This window comes from Balaenoptera musculus, chromosome 3 (genome assembly GCF_009873245.2).
Source record: "Balaenoptera musculus isolate JJ_BM4_2016_0621 chromosome 3, mBalMus1.pri.v3, whole genome shotgun sequence".
In the NCBI taxonomy this organism is placed as follows: Eukaryota; Metazoa; Chordata; class Mammalia; order Artiodactyla; family Balaenopteridae; genus Balaenoptera; species Balaenoptera musculus.
The window spans coordinates 125,777,695-125,797,030 of record NC_045787.1 but is presented as its reverse complement, the minus strand read 5'-3'; the positions used below and the strand labels follow the sequence as shown (position 1 = coordinate 125,797,030).

At 48.5% G+C, this 19,336-nt stretch overlaps 1 protein-coding gene across 8 annotated transcripts in view; it reads right to left on the bottom strand.

Annotated features, from left to right (window-relative positions):
- Positions 1 to 19,336, bottom strand: part of NDST1 (N-deacetylase and N-sulfotransferase 1) — an 80,117-nt gene that overhangs the window by 8,706 nt on the left and 52,075 nt on the right. For all 8 annotated transcript variants that reach the window (XM_036845385.1, XM_036845380.1, XM_036845382.1 and 5 more), the window contains 10 exons: positions 18,017 to 18,171; positions 17,181 to 17,366; positions 15,403 to 15,531; positions 13,596 to 13,778; positions 12,570 to 12,666; positions 11,229 to 11,352; positions 9,139 to 9,313; positions 6,286 to 6,456; positions 5,515 to 5,624; positions 3,719 to 3,821 (listed from right to left, as the gene is read on the bottom strand). In XM_036845385.1, the coding sequence (XP_036701280.1) occupies positions 3,719 to 3,821; positions 5,515 to 5,624; positions 6,286 to 6,456; positions 9,139 to 9,313; positions 11,229 to 11,352; positions 12,570 to 12,666; positions 13,596 to 13,778; positions 15,403 to 15,531; positions 17,181 to 17,366; positions 18,017 to 18,171 (1,433 nt within the window). The remainder of the gene's footprint in view (positions 1 to 3,718; positions 3,822 to 5,514; positions 5,625 to 6,285; positions 6,457 to 9,138; positions 9,314 to 11,228; positions 11,353 to 12,569; positions 12,667 to 13,595; positions 13,779 to 15,402; positions 15,532 to 17,180; positions 17,367 to 18,016; positions 18,172 to 19,336) is intronic.

Genomic DNA, 19,336 nt, shown 5'->3' with positions numbered 1-19,336 from the left:
TTGTGTATATTCTCAAAGAACCAGCTTTTTAGTTTTATTGATCTTTGCTATTGTTTTCATCTCTATTTCATGTATTTCTGCTCTGATCTTTATCCTCAACAAAATACTAGCAAACTGAATCCAACGATACATTTAAAGGAGCATACACCATGATCAAGTGGGATTTATCCCAGGGATGCAAGGATTTTTCAATATCTGCAAATCAATCAGTGTGATACACCACATCAACAAATTGAAGAATAAAAACCATACGATCATCTCAATAGATGCAGAAAAAGCTTTTGACAAAATGCAACACCCATTTATGATTAAAAACTCTCCAGAAAGTGGGCATAGAAGGAACCTACCTTAACATAATAAAGTCCATATATGAAAAACCTACAGCTAACATCATTCTCAACGGTGAAAAGCTGAAAGCATTTCCTCTAAGATCAGGAACAAGACAAGGATTCCACTCTTGCCACTATTATTCAACATAGTTTTAGAAGTCCTAGCCACGGCAATTAGAGAAAAAGAAGAAATAAATTGGAAAAGAAGAAGTAAAACTGTTACTGTTTGCAGATGACATGATACTATACACAGAAAATCCTAAAGATGCTACCAGAAAACTACTAGACCTCATCAATGAATTCGATAAAGTTGCAGGATACAAAGTTAATACACAGAAATCTCTTACATTCCTATACACTAACAAAAAATGAAAGATCAGAAAGAGAAATTAAGGAAACAATCCCATTTACCATCACATCAAAAAGAATAAAATACCTAGATGTAAGGCCGGATAGTATAAAACTCTTAGAGGAAAACACAGGCAGAACACTCTGACATAAATCGTGGCAAGATCTTTTTTGATCCACCTCCTAGAGTAATGAAAATAAAAACAAAAATAAACAAATGGGACCTAATTAAACTCAAACGCTTTTGCACAGCAAATGAAACCATAAACAAAACAAGAAGACAACCCTCAGAATGGGAGAAAATATTTGTAAACGAAGTGACCAACAAGGGATTAATCTCCAAAATATATAAACAGCCCATGCGGCTCAATATCAAAACAACCCAATCAAAAACTGGGCAGAAGATCTAAACAGACATTTCTCCAAAGAAAACATACAGATGGCTAAAAAGCACATGAAAAGATGCTCAACATCACTAATTATTAGAGAGATACAAATCAAAACCACCATGAGGTATCACTTCACACCAGTCAGAATGACCATCATCAAAAAAAATCTACAAACAGGGGCTTCCCTGGTGGTGCAGTGGTTAAGAATCTGCCTGCCAATGCAGGGGACATGGGTTCAAGCCCTGGTCTGGGAAAATCCCACATCCCACGGACCAACTAAGCCCGGGCACCACAACTACTGAGCCTGTGCTCTGGAGCCCGTGAGCTACAACTACTGAGCCCATGTGCCACAACTACTGAAGCCTGGGTGCCTAGAGCCCATGCTCTGCAACAAGACAAGCCCCCACAATGAGAAGCCCGTGCACCACAACGAAGAGTAGCCCCTGGTCGCCACAACTAGAGAAAGCCCACACACAGCAATGGAGACCCAATGCAGCCAAAAAAAAAAAAAAAATCTACAAACAATAAATGCTGGGGAAGGTGTGGAGAAAAGGGAACCCTCTTGCATTGTTGGTGGGACTGTAAGTTGATACAGCCACTATGGAGAACAATATGGAGGTTCCCTAAAAAACTAAAAATAGAATTACCATATGACCCAGCAATCCCACTACTGGGCATATACCCAGAGAAAACCGTAATTCAAAAGGACACATGCACCCCAATGTTCATTGCAGCACTATTTACAATAGCCAGGTCATGGAAGCAACCTAAATGCCCATCGACAGACGAATGGATAAAGAAGTTGTGGTACATATATACAATGGAATATTACTCAGCCATAAAAAGGAACGAAATTGAGTCATTTGTTGAGACGTGGATGGATCTCGAGACTGTCATACAGAGTGAAGTAAGTCAGAAAGAGAAAAACAAATATCGTATATTAACGCATGTATGTGGAACCTAGAAAAATGGTACAGATGAACCGGGTTGCAGGGCAGAAGTTGAGACACAGAGAACAAACGTATGGACACCAAGGGGGGAAAACTGCAGTGGGGTGGGGATGGTGGTGTGCTGAATTGGGCGATTGGGATTGACATGTATACACTGATGTGTATAAAATTGATGACTGATTAAAAAAACAAAACAAAAAAAACGGAGTGGTGCAGAAGACCTAAATAGTTCTCCAAAGAGGACATACAGATGACCAACAGGCACATGAAAAGACGTTCAACATCACTACATTATTAGAGAAATGCAAATCAAAACTACAATGAGTACCACCTCACACTGGTCAGAACGGCCAAAATCAAAAATCTCCAAACCATAAATGCTAGAGAGGGTGTGGAGAAAAGGGAACCCTCCTACACTGTTGGTGGGAATGTAAATTGGTGCAACCACTATGGAAAACAGTATGGAAGTTCCTTAAAAAACTAAAACTAGATACAATATGATCCAACAATCCTCCTCCTGGGCATATATCCAGAAAAGACAAAAACTCTAATTTGAAAAGATACATGCACCCCAATTTCATAGCAGCACTATTTACAATAGTCAAGATGTGGAAGCAACCTAAGTGTCCATCAACAGATGAATGGATAAAGAAGATGTGGTATATATATACACTATGAAATATTACTCAGCCATAAAAAAGAATGAAATATTGCCATTTGCAGCAATGTGGATGGATCTAGAGAATATCATACTAAGTGAAGTCAGACAGAGAAGGACAAATACCGTATGATATCACTTATATGTGGACTCTAAAGAATAAATCTATTTACAAAACAGACTCAGAAAACAAACTTATGGTTACCAAAGGGGAAAGGGAGGGGGGAGGGACAAAGTAGGAGTATGGGATTAACAGGTATACTGCTATATATAAAACAGATAAGCAACAAGAATTTACTGTATAACACAGGGAACAATATTCAGTATCTTGTAATAACCTATAATGGAAAATAATCTGAAAAAAATATATATATATCACTGAATCACTTTGCTGTGCACCTGAAATTACCACAATATTATAAATCAACTATACTTCAGTTCTTAAAAAATTATCAAGGGGTAATGGAAAACAAAGGGAAATGTAACCAGAGTCACAGTGTGTGCCCTTTCCCCTATATCCTTATACATGCCGTCCTTTCCTACAAGAATGCCTTATCCTTCCATGCCATAGGTCCAAATACTACTCCATCCTTCCAGGCCCAACTCGAGAGACACCCCCCCCCAACCCCCCACCTCGTCTGAGAAGCCTTCTTACCCATCCAACTTCAAGTGGCATGTCCTTGTTCTGAAGTCTCACAGCACTTGTTCATACCTAACTACACAAAACACTTCCTCCCTTGTATTCTACTTATTGGCACATGTGACTCATTTCCCTCCTAGACTAGGAGCTCCTTGAAGGCAAAGAACAGGTCTGATTCATTCTCAAAGCCCCATAGCATTCAGCCCGTGTAGAAGAAATACTCATTTGACTAAATCAATTCTGATCCACCATATCCCCTAGCCCACATTTCCTCCTGTTAAGAACACCACCCAAGAAATGCCAAAGCCACTGAGTGCTGGGTGTCAGGTAAAGAGAAGACTCCCTCCAGTACAGGGACCCCCATCATTTATTCCCCTGCCGCAGGCAGCAGGTCTGCTACTTACATCCAAGTCCATCTCTGGGTACTTCCGGCCCTTGCTTTTGCCTAGACACTTGGTTTTTCCTCCTTCGAGCAGTTGGCACCAAAATCCTTTCTTTGGATCAAACCTGTGAAGGTGGGGAAAGCCTGTGGATGGGAGCTGGCCCGGCCCAGCCCAGCCCCTTCCCACTTCAGGCAATGTTCACAGACCTCAGGAATGGCAGAGCCTACTAGAAAATCACAGGATCCACTCCCATATGCACACTCTGGTCTGTGGGACTGATACTTGCATTTGTTTGCCCAAGCTTTGGCTCTGGGCTCCACTAAACACACCTGCCCCCTCTTCCCAGCAGAAGGCAGGCCGCATGCTCTGAGATCTCTCTTCTCCTGACTGGGCAGGCTCAGTTCCTGCAGCAAATCCCTAACATGAACACTTCCCATCCTTCCTTATTCTGGGGATCCTCTTAGAACTTAGGGGTGAGAACCCAGTAGGGGGAAAAAAGTTTAGTGGAGGTTCTTTTGCTTTTTAATAAATGCAATCTTTATCAAGAAATGCTGTATCTACAGTTGCATTTAAGCATGTGCGTCACTGGAATGTTGTGTTTTTTTTAAATAAATTTCAGAAATGATAGAGCAAGACTGCCTTCAGAATTGAAGTCATGCTGGACCTTCAAAGGTACTTTTGGGAGAGGACATCTGATGCTGTCATGGGGAGGAGAGGCATAATGGCATCAGAATTCAGTCCCAGATCAGGAACCATTAGGAGGTTCTTGGGCATGAGGACAGAAGGAAAACAGAGTTCACATTTGGCAGGAGAGGGAGACAGCGATTTTTGAATGGGTCCCAGGGTAGGCACATGTGATGGTAATGGTGGTGGTGATGATGATGAGAGTAGCTATCATTTACTGAGATTAGTACATCCCGTGCACTGAGCCAAGAGCCCCACCCACATGCTTTCATTCAAGACAGTGACTCTCCGGAGGTAGGAATTATTACCTTTATCCCCAATTTACGGAGAAGGAAAGTGAGGCTTGAAGGAACTAAGACACGTGTCCAAGGTCCACAGTTAAAGAAGATGTCTGGGATCCTAACCCAGGCACCTCTACTGCCACAGCCATACCCTCAGCTGCTGCTTCTTTCTACCCTCAAAGGGAAGGACTGACTACCGTTCTCCACCTTCCGTTTTCAACTTCCAAAGTAAGGAGAAGGGAATATTCTTGCTGAAGGGCTTTCCTAAGAAGGTAGCTGGGGAAGGTGACTATTTCTCCTTCTCTTGAGACTCCCTCATTCAGATGTGTGTGTCACCTGTCTGTGACCCTCGGAGACAGCCTCTCCCCAGCCCTGAGCCCCTCAACATAGGCTGGCACTTATCCATCTTGGGACAGCGTTCTCAGTGCACTTGCACTGGGTTTTGAGTGATGGGAATGATTAGTCAATGACAATATTTATAGTATCTTTTTCCTTAAATTATATGTAAGTCATAATCTAATGATAAGAAACCCTTGTGGGAATTGGAGTTGCTCATTGCTGGTCTAACTTACTTAGGTAAAACACTCTGAAAATGTTCAGCCCAGAGTGAAAAGAACACCCCAGGTGTAGGACTGACCAGAGTCATCACATCACTTTTTCTTGAGTCAATATCTTTATTAATATGACTCAAGTCATGTTAACTTTCCTGCTAAACTGCCATCAGGGACATGCGTACTTTCTCACACTTGCTGACTAATCTGTGTTTTTCTCCTAATCATTCAAGCCCTTGGCTTTTGGGCCCAGGTGCCTGCTCAGGACATCCCCCTGTTGAAAGGCCAAGGTAACACTCACGCCAAGGTTTTGTGGTAGTCAATGGTGTTCGTCACCCCAAGGAACTTTTGCACTGTGTCCATCACTTTGGCAGGTTCTGTTCGCAGCAGTTTGCCATCCAAGACCAGAATCTGGAAAAAAAGAAAAAGGAGAGTGTGATCTGAACCTGTTTTCACTCCAGTGGCAAACAGGCCCCCAGTCTTCTGGGTCAGCAGCCATGGTTATAAACTGGGGACCCCACACTCTGTAGACTGCTTCTTCCTCCACCTGTGGACGGGAGATGTCCCCATGCCTCAGTCCTGGGCAGTCTAACTCCCTGCTTTCTGCCGGGTTCCTCTGACCGTGCCATCCTCTCCTAGGGTTTAGGCTATCGGCAAAACCCTGCCTGCCCCTCATATCCCTGTGACATCCCCTCTCTGCCTCTCTCCAAGTTTCCGGACCACATGTCACTCTCCTGGCTAAATCCTCCAAGGGTTTCCCTAAAATGCCTCAGCAATCTGGCCCCATCTACCTCTGCAACCAGGCTCTCCCTCCGTCACACACGCCTGTCTCCCTCACTCCCAGGGGCCTATCCCAGAACTTTCTGGGTCCCCTTAGGGATACAGAGCCTGTTGTGATGGGACAAGGGCTTGGGATAAACAAGACTGAAACCTTTGAAGACCCCAAAGATCTAACTCTCCAATGACACCATGTCTGGCCCTGTAACTGGTAAAAGAGATTTTGAGGCTCTCTGCTAACCGCCCAGAGCCAGGGCTGTGATTGCCCTCCCGAGGGTCAGGGACAGGCAGCTACCTGGTTGGCGTGAAAGGCGCTGAGCCAGCGCTCGATGTGGGTGGCATACCAGCCGGGGACCAGGCAGCGGTTCTGGAGGGCACGCAGTTTCAAGGATGCATCGGGCGCAGCTGTGATCACCTCGTGGAAGGTGTACTTCAGGGCCACCGGGTCATCATGGGCTCGCTGGTGCTGCAGACAAGGGGAGAGAGAGGGTCAGCATGTCACGTGGAGGGACCAAAGGAAGAGGCTTTTGTGGGACAGAAACCAGGAGGCAGCCAGAAGACCCTGAGCTGGAACCAGGAGCCCCGGGTTCAAGTTCTGGTTCTACCTGTCATTACCCTTTGACTTCAGGGAAGTCATAGCCCCTCGGAGCCCTAGTTTCCCCATCTTTGCGAGATGGGAGTTGGACTAGATCAGAGCTTCCAAATGCTGGTTGCTTCACACCATCTATGCAATTTCTGCCATATCCACAAACCACCTGTACGTGCCAAGTCAACCTAAGTTTCTTTACATTGAATCATCTTTCTTATTCACGTAAATGTATTTCAAAATAAAACTCAATACTGCCTCCATAAATAGAAAACTAGAATCAGTTGTCATATATAAAGGTAATCATTCATAAATACAATAAAAATAAAGCAATGTTCTCAAACACCAGGCAGATACAAATGTCTGCTACTGGCCCTGATACAGTCAGGAGGGTGGGGTCCCTGTGATGGGATTGGTGCCCTTGTAAGAAGAGGCACCAAAGAGTTCGCTTGCTTGCTCTGCCATGTGAGGACACAGTGAGAAGGTGGCTGTCTAAAAGCCAGGAAGAGCGCTCTCACCAGGAACCAAACCGACGGTCACCTTGATCTTGGACTTAGACTTCTAGGCTCCAGAACTGTGAGAAAAAAATTCTGTTGTTTAAGCCACCCAATCTATAATATTTTGCTATGGCAGCCCAAGCAGTCTAAGACAGGAGGATTGGGGAAGAATTGGAAAGGGGAAAACACCAGGTTTGAACCACCTAAAATAATGCCACGGGCAGTCAGCATCTGCAGAATTCCCAAGTCCAGAGATCAGGAACCTGTCCACCAGGGGTAACCCTCACGAGCCCCTACACCTCCACTGAGGACCACACAGAGCTCGGGTGGGGGAGGTGCAATAATGGTGCATAACAGCTCCCCCTCCTGACCTCCCCTCTGAGGCAGGCCACTGTCCTTCCTCTCCCTCCAGCACCTTCCTGGATCCTCCTGGTAGGAATTAGTCCCCCTTCTCCTTATCCCGCCTCGACCATGGACAGAAGAAAGAACAGGGTCTTAGACCTGGAGGAGCTGGGTTCAAAATGGCAGCACATGAACCTGAGCTAGTCACCTGGCTTGCTGAACCTTGGTCTTCTCATCTGTGAGAGGGGACATGCACAAAGCCCTCTGCCCTCTAGAAAACTGCCGTGACACTCCAATGAGGTGAAGATGTAGAGCAGGAGCATTAGAACAGAATGGGGACGGACTTCAGCCAGGGCCGCTTTCCCGCTACAGCCTTCTCCTTCCTCTTTCCTTCCCCCATAAGCGCAGACAGCCAATCTCTGCTCATTGCCAGGAGGTGGGGAGCACTCGGCAGAGCAGAAAAGAGAAGTGGCCTTTGTTCCCCCACAGACAAAGCCCAGAGGGAAGGAGAATATTGGGATATAGACAGAAAGTCCTAGAGAAGCAAGTAGAAGAGAGAGATTGCCCACCAGATGAGGAGGGTCCCCAGGCTTGGGGAGTGAGAGGAGAGAGAGAGGTCTGTGGGAACAGGGAGCAAAGAAGGTCTGCACCTGCCTCCTGCCAGCCTGTGGCCACAATGAGGCCCCAGAGACGCGGCTCAGAGGGTGGCCAGACCTAGAGGGGCCTTCCTGGACCGGCTCTAGATGAGGAAGCCCCACACCCTGGCACTGTGGCATAATCCTAGGAAGACTGGTAGGCAGGGGAGGAAACCCCCAAAAGGCCAGAGCCTAAGCTTTCCTGTAAGCCCAGTGGAATGATGTTCAGAAAAAATTAAGTCAGGTCATTGAAATTAAAGAACCTTCTAGTTCTTACATAGTCAAGTAGGAACTAGGAGTCACACTCTCTAGCACAAACCGCAGTCCACGTAACTTCCTTACCTGATCGGGCATTTGCATTCTCCACTAAGAATGGCAGGTCCTGTGTCTTGTTCTTCTCTGACTTCCCACCCCCCTCCCACCCCGTGCCCAGCAAGGAGGCCACGGTTAGTATGAGCCCAGATCACTGTTCACCAAATCTAGGCTTCATCAAGATGGAACCAGCCTCCACCTCTTGTTGGTGTCAGAGGCAGGTCCCCAGATGAAGCTGGGAGGGTGAGCAGGTAACTCGGCTGGGATTCAACATGGATTTCTGCCTGGCTTATCCTCCGGGCTAGAAGCGCAGTGGAGGCGGGACCGTTCTTACCCACCACAGCATTCCAGGAGCCTACTGAGGGCTGGCACAAAGGAGGTGCATAATAAATATTTGCTGAGGGGCTTCCCTGGTGGCCCAGGGGTTAAGAATCCGCCTGCCAATGCAGGGGACACGGGTTCGAGCCCTAGTCCGGGAAGATCCCACATGCCATGGAGCAACTAAGCCCATGCGCCACAACTACTGAGCCTGTGCTCTAGAGCCCACAAGCCACAACAACTGAAGCCCATGCGCCTAGAGCCCGTGCTCCGCAACGAGAGAAGCCACTGCAATGAGAAGCCCGTGCACCACAATGAAGACCCAACACAGCCAAAAATAAATAAATAAAATAAATTTAAATAAATAAATAAATAAATATTTGCTGGTATTTATTGGTGGCTGAGTGGTAGACAGAGCCCGTACCCCCACCCAGGGCCCCACCCCCACCCCGGCTCACCTGGTACCAGGAATAGGCTCGGTCTGCTGGGTTGATGAGGATGGTCAAGACCTTGGCCTTGGGTAACAGGGCAGCCGCCCGCCGGGGAGCCACTTCCGAATCAAAGTAGTTGGCGCTTTTCTCAAAGTAGAAGTCAGAGGTGGTGTTGGAGGGGATAGGGAAGAACTCCATGTACCTGCAGGAAGCCCAGAGAGGAGGGCTCACAGGCAAGACCCAGGATGAAGGGGTCTGAGGGACGCAGCTGGGAGGGCCGCGGTGGCTGGGGGTGGAACTTGAGAAAGCAAGCAGGCACATGGCTCTCAGTCAAACAAGGACTCACTTCTGGCAGGGGTCCTAGACGGAGTGGCCACTTGGCAGTCTCCCTTTTATGAATTCATTCCTTTTTCGGGGAGACTCTGGGGTCAGGAGGATGTGAAGACTTGTGGGTGTGGTATGGGTGGCAGCGTATGGGAAGGGGGCTGCATCTTTCCATCCTAAATGGGATGGTCCCAGAGTGAAACTGGCAGGGCCCTAACTCTCACTGCCGCTAGGGGGCACGCGGGGATGCCTCTGACCCGGGGACGCCAGCACTGAGGGGAGGGACGCCCTCTGCTGCCTCCAGACTGACTTCTGATGGTGCTTTCTAAGCTGCTACTGTGGACCAGGAGACAAGGCGGGGACGGGGTTCACCTCCTGCCACCCATACCCCCTCCCCGGCCTCATGCGGGAGAACCTGATAGCTTCCCAGATGAACCTCCCACGTCCCACCCAGAGTGACTGTCCACACCAGTCCTGTGAGACCACCTGTAGGTTGAGGGCCCCTCAGAAAACTAGGTGAACACTCCAGACCCTCCCAGGAGCACCTACTGAGGCAAAATAGAGGTACAACTTCAGGGGTGTGTGGGAACCAAAACCCACAAAGCCTACCCTAGTTAAGGGTGTAGGATCCCTACTCTATCCTGTGAGACAGGGTTTCTCTGAGGTGGTCCCAGGGACCCCTTTATCGGAAATCAGAATCACCTGGGGGCTTGTGAGATTTCTGCACCCCTACAAACAAAATCAAAATCTTGAGAATGGAGCCGAGAAACTGCTAGCTCTCTCACATTTCTGAATTTTCTTTACAAAATAGCATTTTTACGTCCACAATCCATTGTTTGTTATATCTAAATGGAGAAAGCTCTGAGAAAGAAGCTTTTTTCCTCAGTTTGTAGCAAAGACATTTGGCAGCAAAACCTGACTTATGAATCTTACTTGGCATAAATATTCACATACTTTGCTACAGATATATTAATGTATTTGCTAATGGGCACTGCCCCAGACCTTGGTGAAGGTGCTGTTAAATATATTGTGTCTCTCTAAATCCAGAAAGAGATGACTTTCAATAATGCATCTGGCTACAGTGGGTTTTAGATAAGAGACTGTGGCAATATTGGAGCGAGAAATAGACAGGTAGATTGACAGACAGATGATTGGCTGATTGAAAGATAGACAGCTAGAAAGAGACTGATGGAAATACACACAGAAAAATACCACAACACAAACAGAAGAACGCCCATGATATCTCTACTCAGGGAAACCACTGACATAAAAATAATAAACAAGAGTAATACATGTGTTACAACCGCTGGTGAGAATCTGCAATTTCAACCACCTCCCCAGGAGACTCCCTGAAGGCTAGCAAGCCACCTCTGAAGGGCTCACAAGAACACCTCCTGCTCCACAGTCAGCCATCCACAGTGGGAAGGGCCAGCCTTCGGGTCAGAACCCTTGGATTTTAGCCCCAGCTCTCGGGACCTCGGGCATGTCCCTCTTCTCCTCTGGGACTCAGGGTGTTTCTGTGCAGGCAAGGGAGGGGCTGGGCTCTGATTTCTAGTATTCTCTGAGCCCAGGCAATAATGTAAAGGGGAAAAGGGCTTCCCCATCAACTATCCCATCTGTGACCAGGCTCCAGCATCATGACTCAAGGGTCAGTGTGTTTTGTCCCTGTTTACAGGAACTAGCTGTGTGTAAGCGAGCTCCAGCTGCTTCCTGCTATGGCCACAGCAGACCTCCTCCTGGGCAGACTCCATGGTGACCATCCCATCCCACTGTTGACAGAAAGGCCCACTCACCAGTCGATGCCTTTGTGATAGTTGTGGCCGTTAAAAAACTGGATCTCCTCAAAGGTCTCGGAGCTGGGGTAGTTGCTGCTGAGGTCGGGGTGCATGCCCAGGAACAGGTAGAGGGCCGTGGTGCCTGGGGGGAGGAAAGGTAGGTGAGACCTGGGCCCAGCACCCCAACACAAAGATGGAGTCTGAAATTCTGGGTTCTGGTCCTGGCTCTCCATTACTCACTGGGAGATACTGGAAAAGTCCCTTCCCTTCTCTGGGTTTAGTTTCCTCATCTCTACCATGAAGGAATCATACTAAACTCAGGATGGGCAAATACATGGCTTGCATGTGGGCATGCCAACTCCTGCATCCACTGCAGACGTCACTAATCCATCACGGCATTCTTCATCACTAAACAAAGACTTGGCCTCAGAATCCTCTCACCACTGTACTCCAGCAGTCATGTCCACTTGATTACTGTCTCCTCATAATCCAGGAATTAGACGGTTTCTGCTGGTCCCTTCTGGCTCTGGGCCTCTGTGCTCTATGGCACTTGGGAGGAACTCAAGGACAAGGGAGTTCCAGACTCTTGTGTGCTGATAAGAAATTCTTGAAGGGCTAAGAAATCTGGCTCAGATGCCTCCTCTTTGGGTACCCTTCCTTCACTCATACTCCCTCCCCTAACTGACAGTACAGGACCGACCCCCTGCTTTAGAGAGTTCATTCCTTTCCTACGTGTGAGTCTACAGTTAATATGCTATAATGAGAGGTTCTAGAAGAGAAGGAGACTACAGAGTTTGGTGATCAAGAGTATAAGTTTTGGGGTCACAGAGACCAGGGTTCCAGACCTGGATCTGCCATTTCCTAACTAAATGTGTTAGGGAAAGTCACTTAACTTCTCTGAGCCTTGAGTGTTTTGTCTGTAAGATGGGAGTACCCATCCATGCCATATAGTGCGCATGGTAAATACTTAGCAACCATCTCTCCACTGCTCCCTCCTGCACCTCTGGCAGACATGACTAATTGATCATAGTCTTCTTTGCTCTGAACCAGTTTTGCCTGGCACTGCTCCAACTTGCTGATCTGGGCTTCTCTGATTTGACTCTGAGACTCCCAGCAGGACACAGGGAGAGCTCCCTGAGGCTGTGGTTCAGGACAGATAGGAGAATCCAATGCCCAACCTCTATCCTCTTCCCACCTCCACACTGATGGGCAATTCATGTTCACCCCAGCTTCACTCTCACTTCCTAGGAAAGAGGGGGCAGATTACTGGGGAGTGGGACTAGGGCATGGTGGCCCTCAGAATTCTGTGGCTGAGAGAGCAGGCACTGGGAGAGGCTGGTCAAGAGTGGAGAGACCTGCCTGTTTTCTGGGGGCCAATGATGAGGAGCTTTGGGAAGCGGTCACATGTCTTCTCCTTGGACCAGATGTCTTTATGGCGTTTGTCTTCACAGGGATCCTAAAACAACAGGGGAAGAGATGTCAGGGGTGCCCAAGAATGGACACTGGACTCCCACTGCACATGGATATGTGGCTCTTACAGCCCTGAATGACAAGTGTAACTGCATGTGTCCTTGTCACATCCCCATCTTGGGACACTGAACGGCTGGCAGGCAGCGACCATGTCTAGTCAGTCTCACGCTCCCAGACATAGCCTAGTAAAATGCTCAGCACAGCACTTGGCTCATGAGCTCCTACTGTTGAATTTAAAAGTTCAGCAAGAGGTCAGCAAACTTTCTCTATAAAGTTTAGTAAATCTTTTGAAATGTTTAGTAAATATTGTATTTTAAGCTTGGGTACCATCCGGTCTGTTGCAACTACTCAACTCTGCTGTTGTAGATTGAAAGCAGCCACAGATGGTATGTACAAGAATGAGTGTGGCCATGTTCCAATAAAACTTTATTTACAAAAACAGACTGCAGGCCAGACTGGCTCACAAGCCATGGTTTGTGGACCCCTGAGACCATCAATTCCAGCTTCTGCTTCCAGTTTTTGACAGCGCCCTGGGGCAACTTCCCCAAGAACTGTCCCCCAAGCCCTGTGATCAGTCCCCTTTCCCACGCTCAGAGCCTGCTGGAGTGAGAAGGTACATGCCAGGCAGGGCAGCTGCTTTCCACACTTGTTTACACTGTGTTCACCTACAGTTCTGTGGTGCTGTTTTTCAGAGGCTGTGAGTATGCATGCACATAGGTCTGCGTGGGAGGTCTAGTGTGCACAAGAGCAAGCAAGCATGCCCACGCTGGTGAGCAAGTGTGCACCTGAGTTTACACTTGAGAGAGCATGAGGGCCTGAGGACTGAGTCCCTGAGACCATACCTGGGGTGCATGCCCGTGGGTGGTAGGCCTTCCATCCCTGCAATGAGGCACCCAGGCCACCCATCCCACCCACCTGCCAGAGCGGGTCCTTCTCCTCAGAGAAGATCTGGAAGTACTTCTGGGCCAGCTGCACCGGGGGCAGTGTCTGCAGCCGGAGGTTGGTCCAAGAGTGCAGGAAACGCACCAGGTGCTTGAAGGTGTACAGGCCCAGGCGGTCGTTCCCGTAGTTGGACAGGTGCGTCATGAAGATGCTGATCTGCTCCAGGGAGGGAAGATGCGAGGCGGGGCCAGTTAGCCTCTGAGCCCCTTTCACTACCTTCACCCCCACTTCTGACCCTCTGGTCTTGCTTGAGCTTGTAGGGCCACTCAATGACCAGTCCAAGGTTCACCGGGGCCATCAATAAACTCACTGTGTGACCTTGGGCTAGGTACAGCCAGGTGGATCTGGTCTGACTGACACCTGAAAGGGGAAGCTGACCTCCTGTGCAGCCATATGGGTGCTCTTTTGTACTTTTTTGGCAGGAGGGTGAGGGGGTGCATGGAAGATAAGGGGTACACGGTTACCCCATAAAGCTGATAACACCACCACTTGATATCTATCTATTATTATTAAAGCATGGATGATTATTTCCATTTTACAGATAAGGAGAGACCCAGAAAGTTCAGCTGAACTTTCAGTTGAACTATATATATAGTGCATTTTAAACTATCTATCTATGTAGATATATAGTTTAATATATACCTTAACAAATTCAGTTTACTATGTATATTAATATACAATATTTATATATTTATACACACACACAAAGACTGGAAAAAGAACAGACAAAAATGCCAACACTATTGGACTTCCCTGGTGGCACAGACTAATAAGAACCTGCTGTATAAAAAAATAAAATTAAAAAATTAAAAAGAAATAAAATAAACAAACAAAATAACAAGTTAAAAAAAAAAAAAGAATCCGCCTGCCAATGCAGGGGACACAGGTTCAAGCCCTGGTCTGGGAAAATCCCACATGCCGTGGAGCAACTAAGCCCGTGTGCCACAACTACTGAGCCTGCGCTCTAGAGCCTGTGAGCCACAACTACTGAGCCTGCGTGCTGCAACTACTGAAGCCTGTGTGCCTAGAGCCAGTGCTCCGCAACAAGAGAAGCCACCGCGATGAGAAGCCCGCACACCGCAACAAAGAGTAGCCCCCGCTCACCGCAACCAGAGAAAAACCGTGCGCAACAACGAAGACCCAACGTAGCCAAAAATAAATAAATAAATAAATAAATAAATTTATTAAAAAAAAAAAGTGCCAACACTATTGTATGGAAGTGCAAGATTATAAAAGGAAAACAAAGACTGCTCAGGGGCTTCCCTGGTGGCGCAGTGGTTGAGAGTCTGCCTGCCAATGCAGGGGACATGGGTTCGAGCCCTGGTCTGGGAAGATTCCACATGCCACGGAGCAACTGGGCGCATGAGCCACAACTACTGAGCCTGCGTGTCTGGAGCCTGTGCTCCACAACAAGAGAGGCCACGATAGTGAGAGGCCCGCGCACCGGGATGAAGAGTGGCCCCTCCTTGCCACAACTAGAGAAAGCCCTCGCACAGAAACGAAGACCCAACACAGCCATAAGTAAATAAATAAATAAACAAACAAACAAATAAATAAATAAATAAAGTCTTTCATAAAAAAAAAAAAAAGACTGCTCAGATTCTCTACCAAGGTCATGCAGCGGAGCGGGGACACAGCCAGGGCTAGAGTGCGGGTTTCCCAACTCCTGGCCGCATACTTGCTCCTGTCCGCCCCCCCAGGCCTGGGAAGGCCTGCCTCAGCTGCAGACGACTGTCCTCCCTGGCTCCTCACCACCAGCCAAGGGCTGTGGAGCACTCACAGGGTTGAGGAGCACTGTGAGGAAGAGCTCGCCCCCGTTGATGATCTTGTCCAGCTCACTGGAGCCGCCTGGGTACTCGTTGTAGAAGATCGTGTGTGTGAAGAGGCCGCAGGTCTGCCGCGGGAGGACCTGAGGATGGGGCGGGAGAGAGGAGCTATGGCTTCTCCAGGGACAGATGGTGATGAGCAGGGTCACCAGAAAGGTGACCTCAGAAAGGCAGCCTCTTGTGTGACCACACAGCCCCCCAACCCTTGGGGGTCTTCTCCACCAAAGACCTGCAGCCTGTGACACTCCCCCAAGTGACCCCACGGGCCCTTGCCATTTTACATATGTACACACTTTACATATTTCTCTCCACAAAATGAGCAGACTCCAAAGTAACAGGGGCAGGCAAGTGAGAATCTTTCTGGAAACTTGGACTGTGTGCCCAGCGAGGGTCCCCGCCCCTCTCTAGAGCAGCTCTCCCAGGAACACTCTGTGACTTCTCTCCTGGCTTTAGAACCTGCCTCGTAGCACTCTTGGTTGTACACTGGTTTAGCTGTTTAGTATGCGATCCAGGAGGTCAGAGAACTCACCCGTCTCGTCACCTCCTCATCCCCAGAGTCAGTAGGAACGCCTGGGAGGTCAGTGGATAGATGGATGCAGGCTTGAATCTGGCCTTCCCATAGCTGCCCATCTGGACTGATGAGAACCATCTAGCCACTCCAGTGGCTGAGGCCAAAAACCTGAAGTCATCCTTGCCTTACCTCTCTCTCCCATACTCTATATCCAACTCATCAGCAGTTCCTGTTGGCTCTAACTTCTAAATATGTCCAGAATGTTATCACGTCCCAGCATTGCACCCTGGTCCAAGCCACTATCCTCAACGGGAAGACTGCAGCGGCCTCCTAACTGGTCTCCCTGCTCCCCACTTGGCCCCCTACAGGCTTTGCAACTCATAGCAGCCAGAATGATGGAAATCCTCTTAAAGTATGAGTTAGATCATAAGAGCACTCCATTCAAAACCCTCCCATCATAGACTAAAAGCTGAAGTCCATCCAGTGGCCTTATGTTGCCCTGCATGATCTGGTCCATCAATCACCCCTCTGACCTCATCTCCTACCACCTCCTCCCAACTTGCTCCCTTCCAGCCATACTTGTCTCTTAGTTGGTCCTCAAAACCACGCAGCACAAGCCTGCCTCAGGGCCTTTGCACTTGTTTTCTCTGCCACGCACGCTCTTCCTCATGTAGCAGCATGGCTCATTCCCAGGAAGGCTCTCCCTAACCATCCTGTTTAAGCTTCTCCTCTCCTCAGCACCCCCTGTCTCCATTCCCTGCTTGATTTTTCTCCACAGCACTTATGCCATCTGACCATTGTATACTTTACACAGTTATGAACGCACTGTCTCCTGCCACTAGAATGTCAGGTCTACAAAGGTGAGGACTTTTGTTGATTTTGTGCACTTCAGTATTCCCAGATTTTGTGCACTTCAGTATTCTGTAGAAAAGGGACAGACACACATTTTACATAAGCCAACAAATGGATGAGACAGAGGCCTATCCCAGGCCCTCATTAGAGGCCCCTTAAAGAATGCTCATCTCCTGATCCCCTGTCACAAAAGCATAGGAGTAGCTCATGAAAGAGGCAGACTGGCAGTCCTCCTTCCCTGGGATAGAGAGCCTCAGGTGACAGAGGGGACAGTAGAAAGTGGCCTGAAACCCCTAACCAGCTCCCCAGACTCATGCTTCCCAGGATAGCATGTGCATACCTGCCTCCCAGGCTCTGGGCCGCACTCACCATGATGCCGTTGTGGATGAAGCCGCGGCGGTAGCGGGCTGGCTTCAGGTGGGGGTACTCCTCCGTGCTGGTCACGCGGATGTTCCACACCTGCTTCCAGGCCTCGTACAGCTGCACGTGCACAGGGTACACGCCCGAGTGGTGGGGCGCCACTGCGTACCCCATGTCTGTGGGAATGCCGTGCTCCTGGGGAGAGGAGGGCCAGGGCAGGGTGAGCACAGGATTTCTTCCCCTCTGGGCTTTATCTCTCCTTTGCAGAGAAAAATCAGAGGCTAGAACGGCAGAGCAGTGGGTCTGAGCCCTTGAGGTGCAGATGGGGAAGCTGAGGCTCAGGGCCCAGAGTCTCGGAAAGAGGCACCAGCCGAGCCAGGGCTCCAATTCGGCCCAGCGTTCACTTCCTCCAGCACCAGGAGTGAGGAACAAGGACAGGTGCTGTTCCTGCCTCTCTTGGCCTCTGACTGGCTGGTGGCTCAGGCTGAGCCAGCAAGCAGGCCTCATCCCCTCCTTGCTGGGCATCTCCTCCAGCCTTCTGGGGTACCCACTCTAGCCTGAAGATGACAGCTTGGGCTCAGGAAGCAAACAGGCCTGGGTTTAAGTCCTGCACGGACCTCTTATTAGCTGGTGTGGCCTCCCAGAGCTCCAGTTTCTTGTTTAAAATGAGGCTATTGAGATACCGGCCTCTTGGGATCCCTGTGAGGCTTCAGTGAGACAGCAGCTATAAAGATGTTAATAAAAAGCTGTCAGACGAACTGCAAAAGCAGCACAAGGCCAGTAGTTCTGACCCCCAGCCCAGCCCCGAGCCCTCCCGGCTCTGCCCTGTAGGGAATCTTACTCACGACAGCGAACTTCTTGTTCAGGGCCATCTGCTCAGCCAGTACAGACTGGTTGTGGAAAAGGTGGGGCTGCATGTGGCTCCACATGTGGGGGAACCACCAAAACTCCTTCACGTACGACAGCAGCAGGTCGTCCCCCGCGTCCTCAGCATCGGTACCTACAGCCCGAGCACAGGCAGCTCAGCCCGGCCCACCTGCCACGAGGCCCGGGGATGGGTGTGCACGGCCACAGCCCACCTGAGAGCTGCTTAGAGTAGTTCCGTGAGCTACAGTGTGGGGTAGATAGAGCCCCAGTCCAGGGCCCTGGATTCGAGTATGGCCTTGACTCAGTGGGTGACTTTGGCCAAGTACTCCCCACCTCTGGCCCTTGGGGCCTGTCTATGCAATATGCAGTTCAGAGGCAATGATTCTAATGGTTTCTTCTAGCTCTGACTTGCCTACTCTGATCCTATTCCTATTTTTCTACTGGGTCATTTGTCTTTTACTTATTGACTTGTAGATGCTCTTTGTATATGTACAAGATGTTTAACTCTGTCTTGTGTATATCACTACAACTACATCTGATATACTAAGGGTTAAGAATATAAAAATACACACAGACAAACAAGTGTTGCTCTTATTTGGCTTTGGAGCTATGCTGCAGACTTTCCTCCCAGAACTTCAGACTAATAGGGTTTGCCAAGAATTCAAGAGAGGCTGTCCTCACCGTGGCCCATGCAAAAGGCAGCTCGAGGGAATGCTCACTACAGATGACTACTCAGAGGCTGTTCCCTCCTGCCCAGTCCCAAGGGGCAGCTTGTGAGGACCTTGGGAAAGCCGCCAAGAGGAGGGCAAGTATGAACCAGGTAACCCTGAGCCTTCAACCTCAACCCTTAAGACTCAAAAATAAAAAATAAACTCATTCCAGATGAAGGAACAAGATAAAAACCCACAAGAACAATTAAATGAAATGGAGACAGGCAACCTACCTGAAGAAGAATTTAGAGTAATGATAGTAAAGATGATCCAAGATCTTGGAAAAAGAGTAGAAGCACAGATTGTGAAGATACAAGAGATGTTTAACAAAGAGCTAGTGATTTAAAGAACAAACAGAGATGAAGAATACAATAACTGGAATGAAAAATACACTAGAAGGAATCAACAGCAGAATAATTGAGGCAGAAGAATGAATAAGTGAGCTGGAAGACAGAATGGTGGAAATCACTGCCACAGAACAGAATAAAGAAAAAAGAATGAAAAGAAATGAGAACACTCTCAGAGACCTCTGGAACAACATTAAATGCACCAACATTTGCATTATAGGGGTCCCTGAAGGAGAAGAGA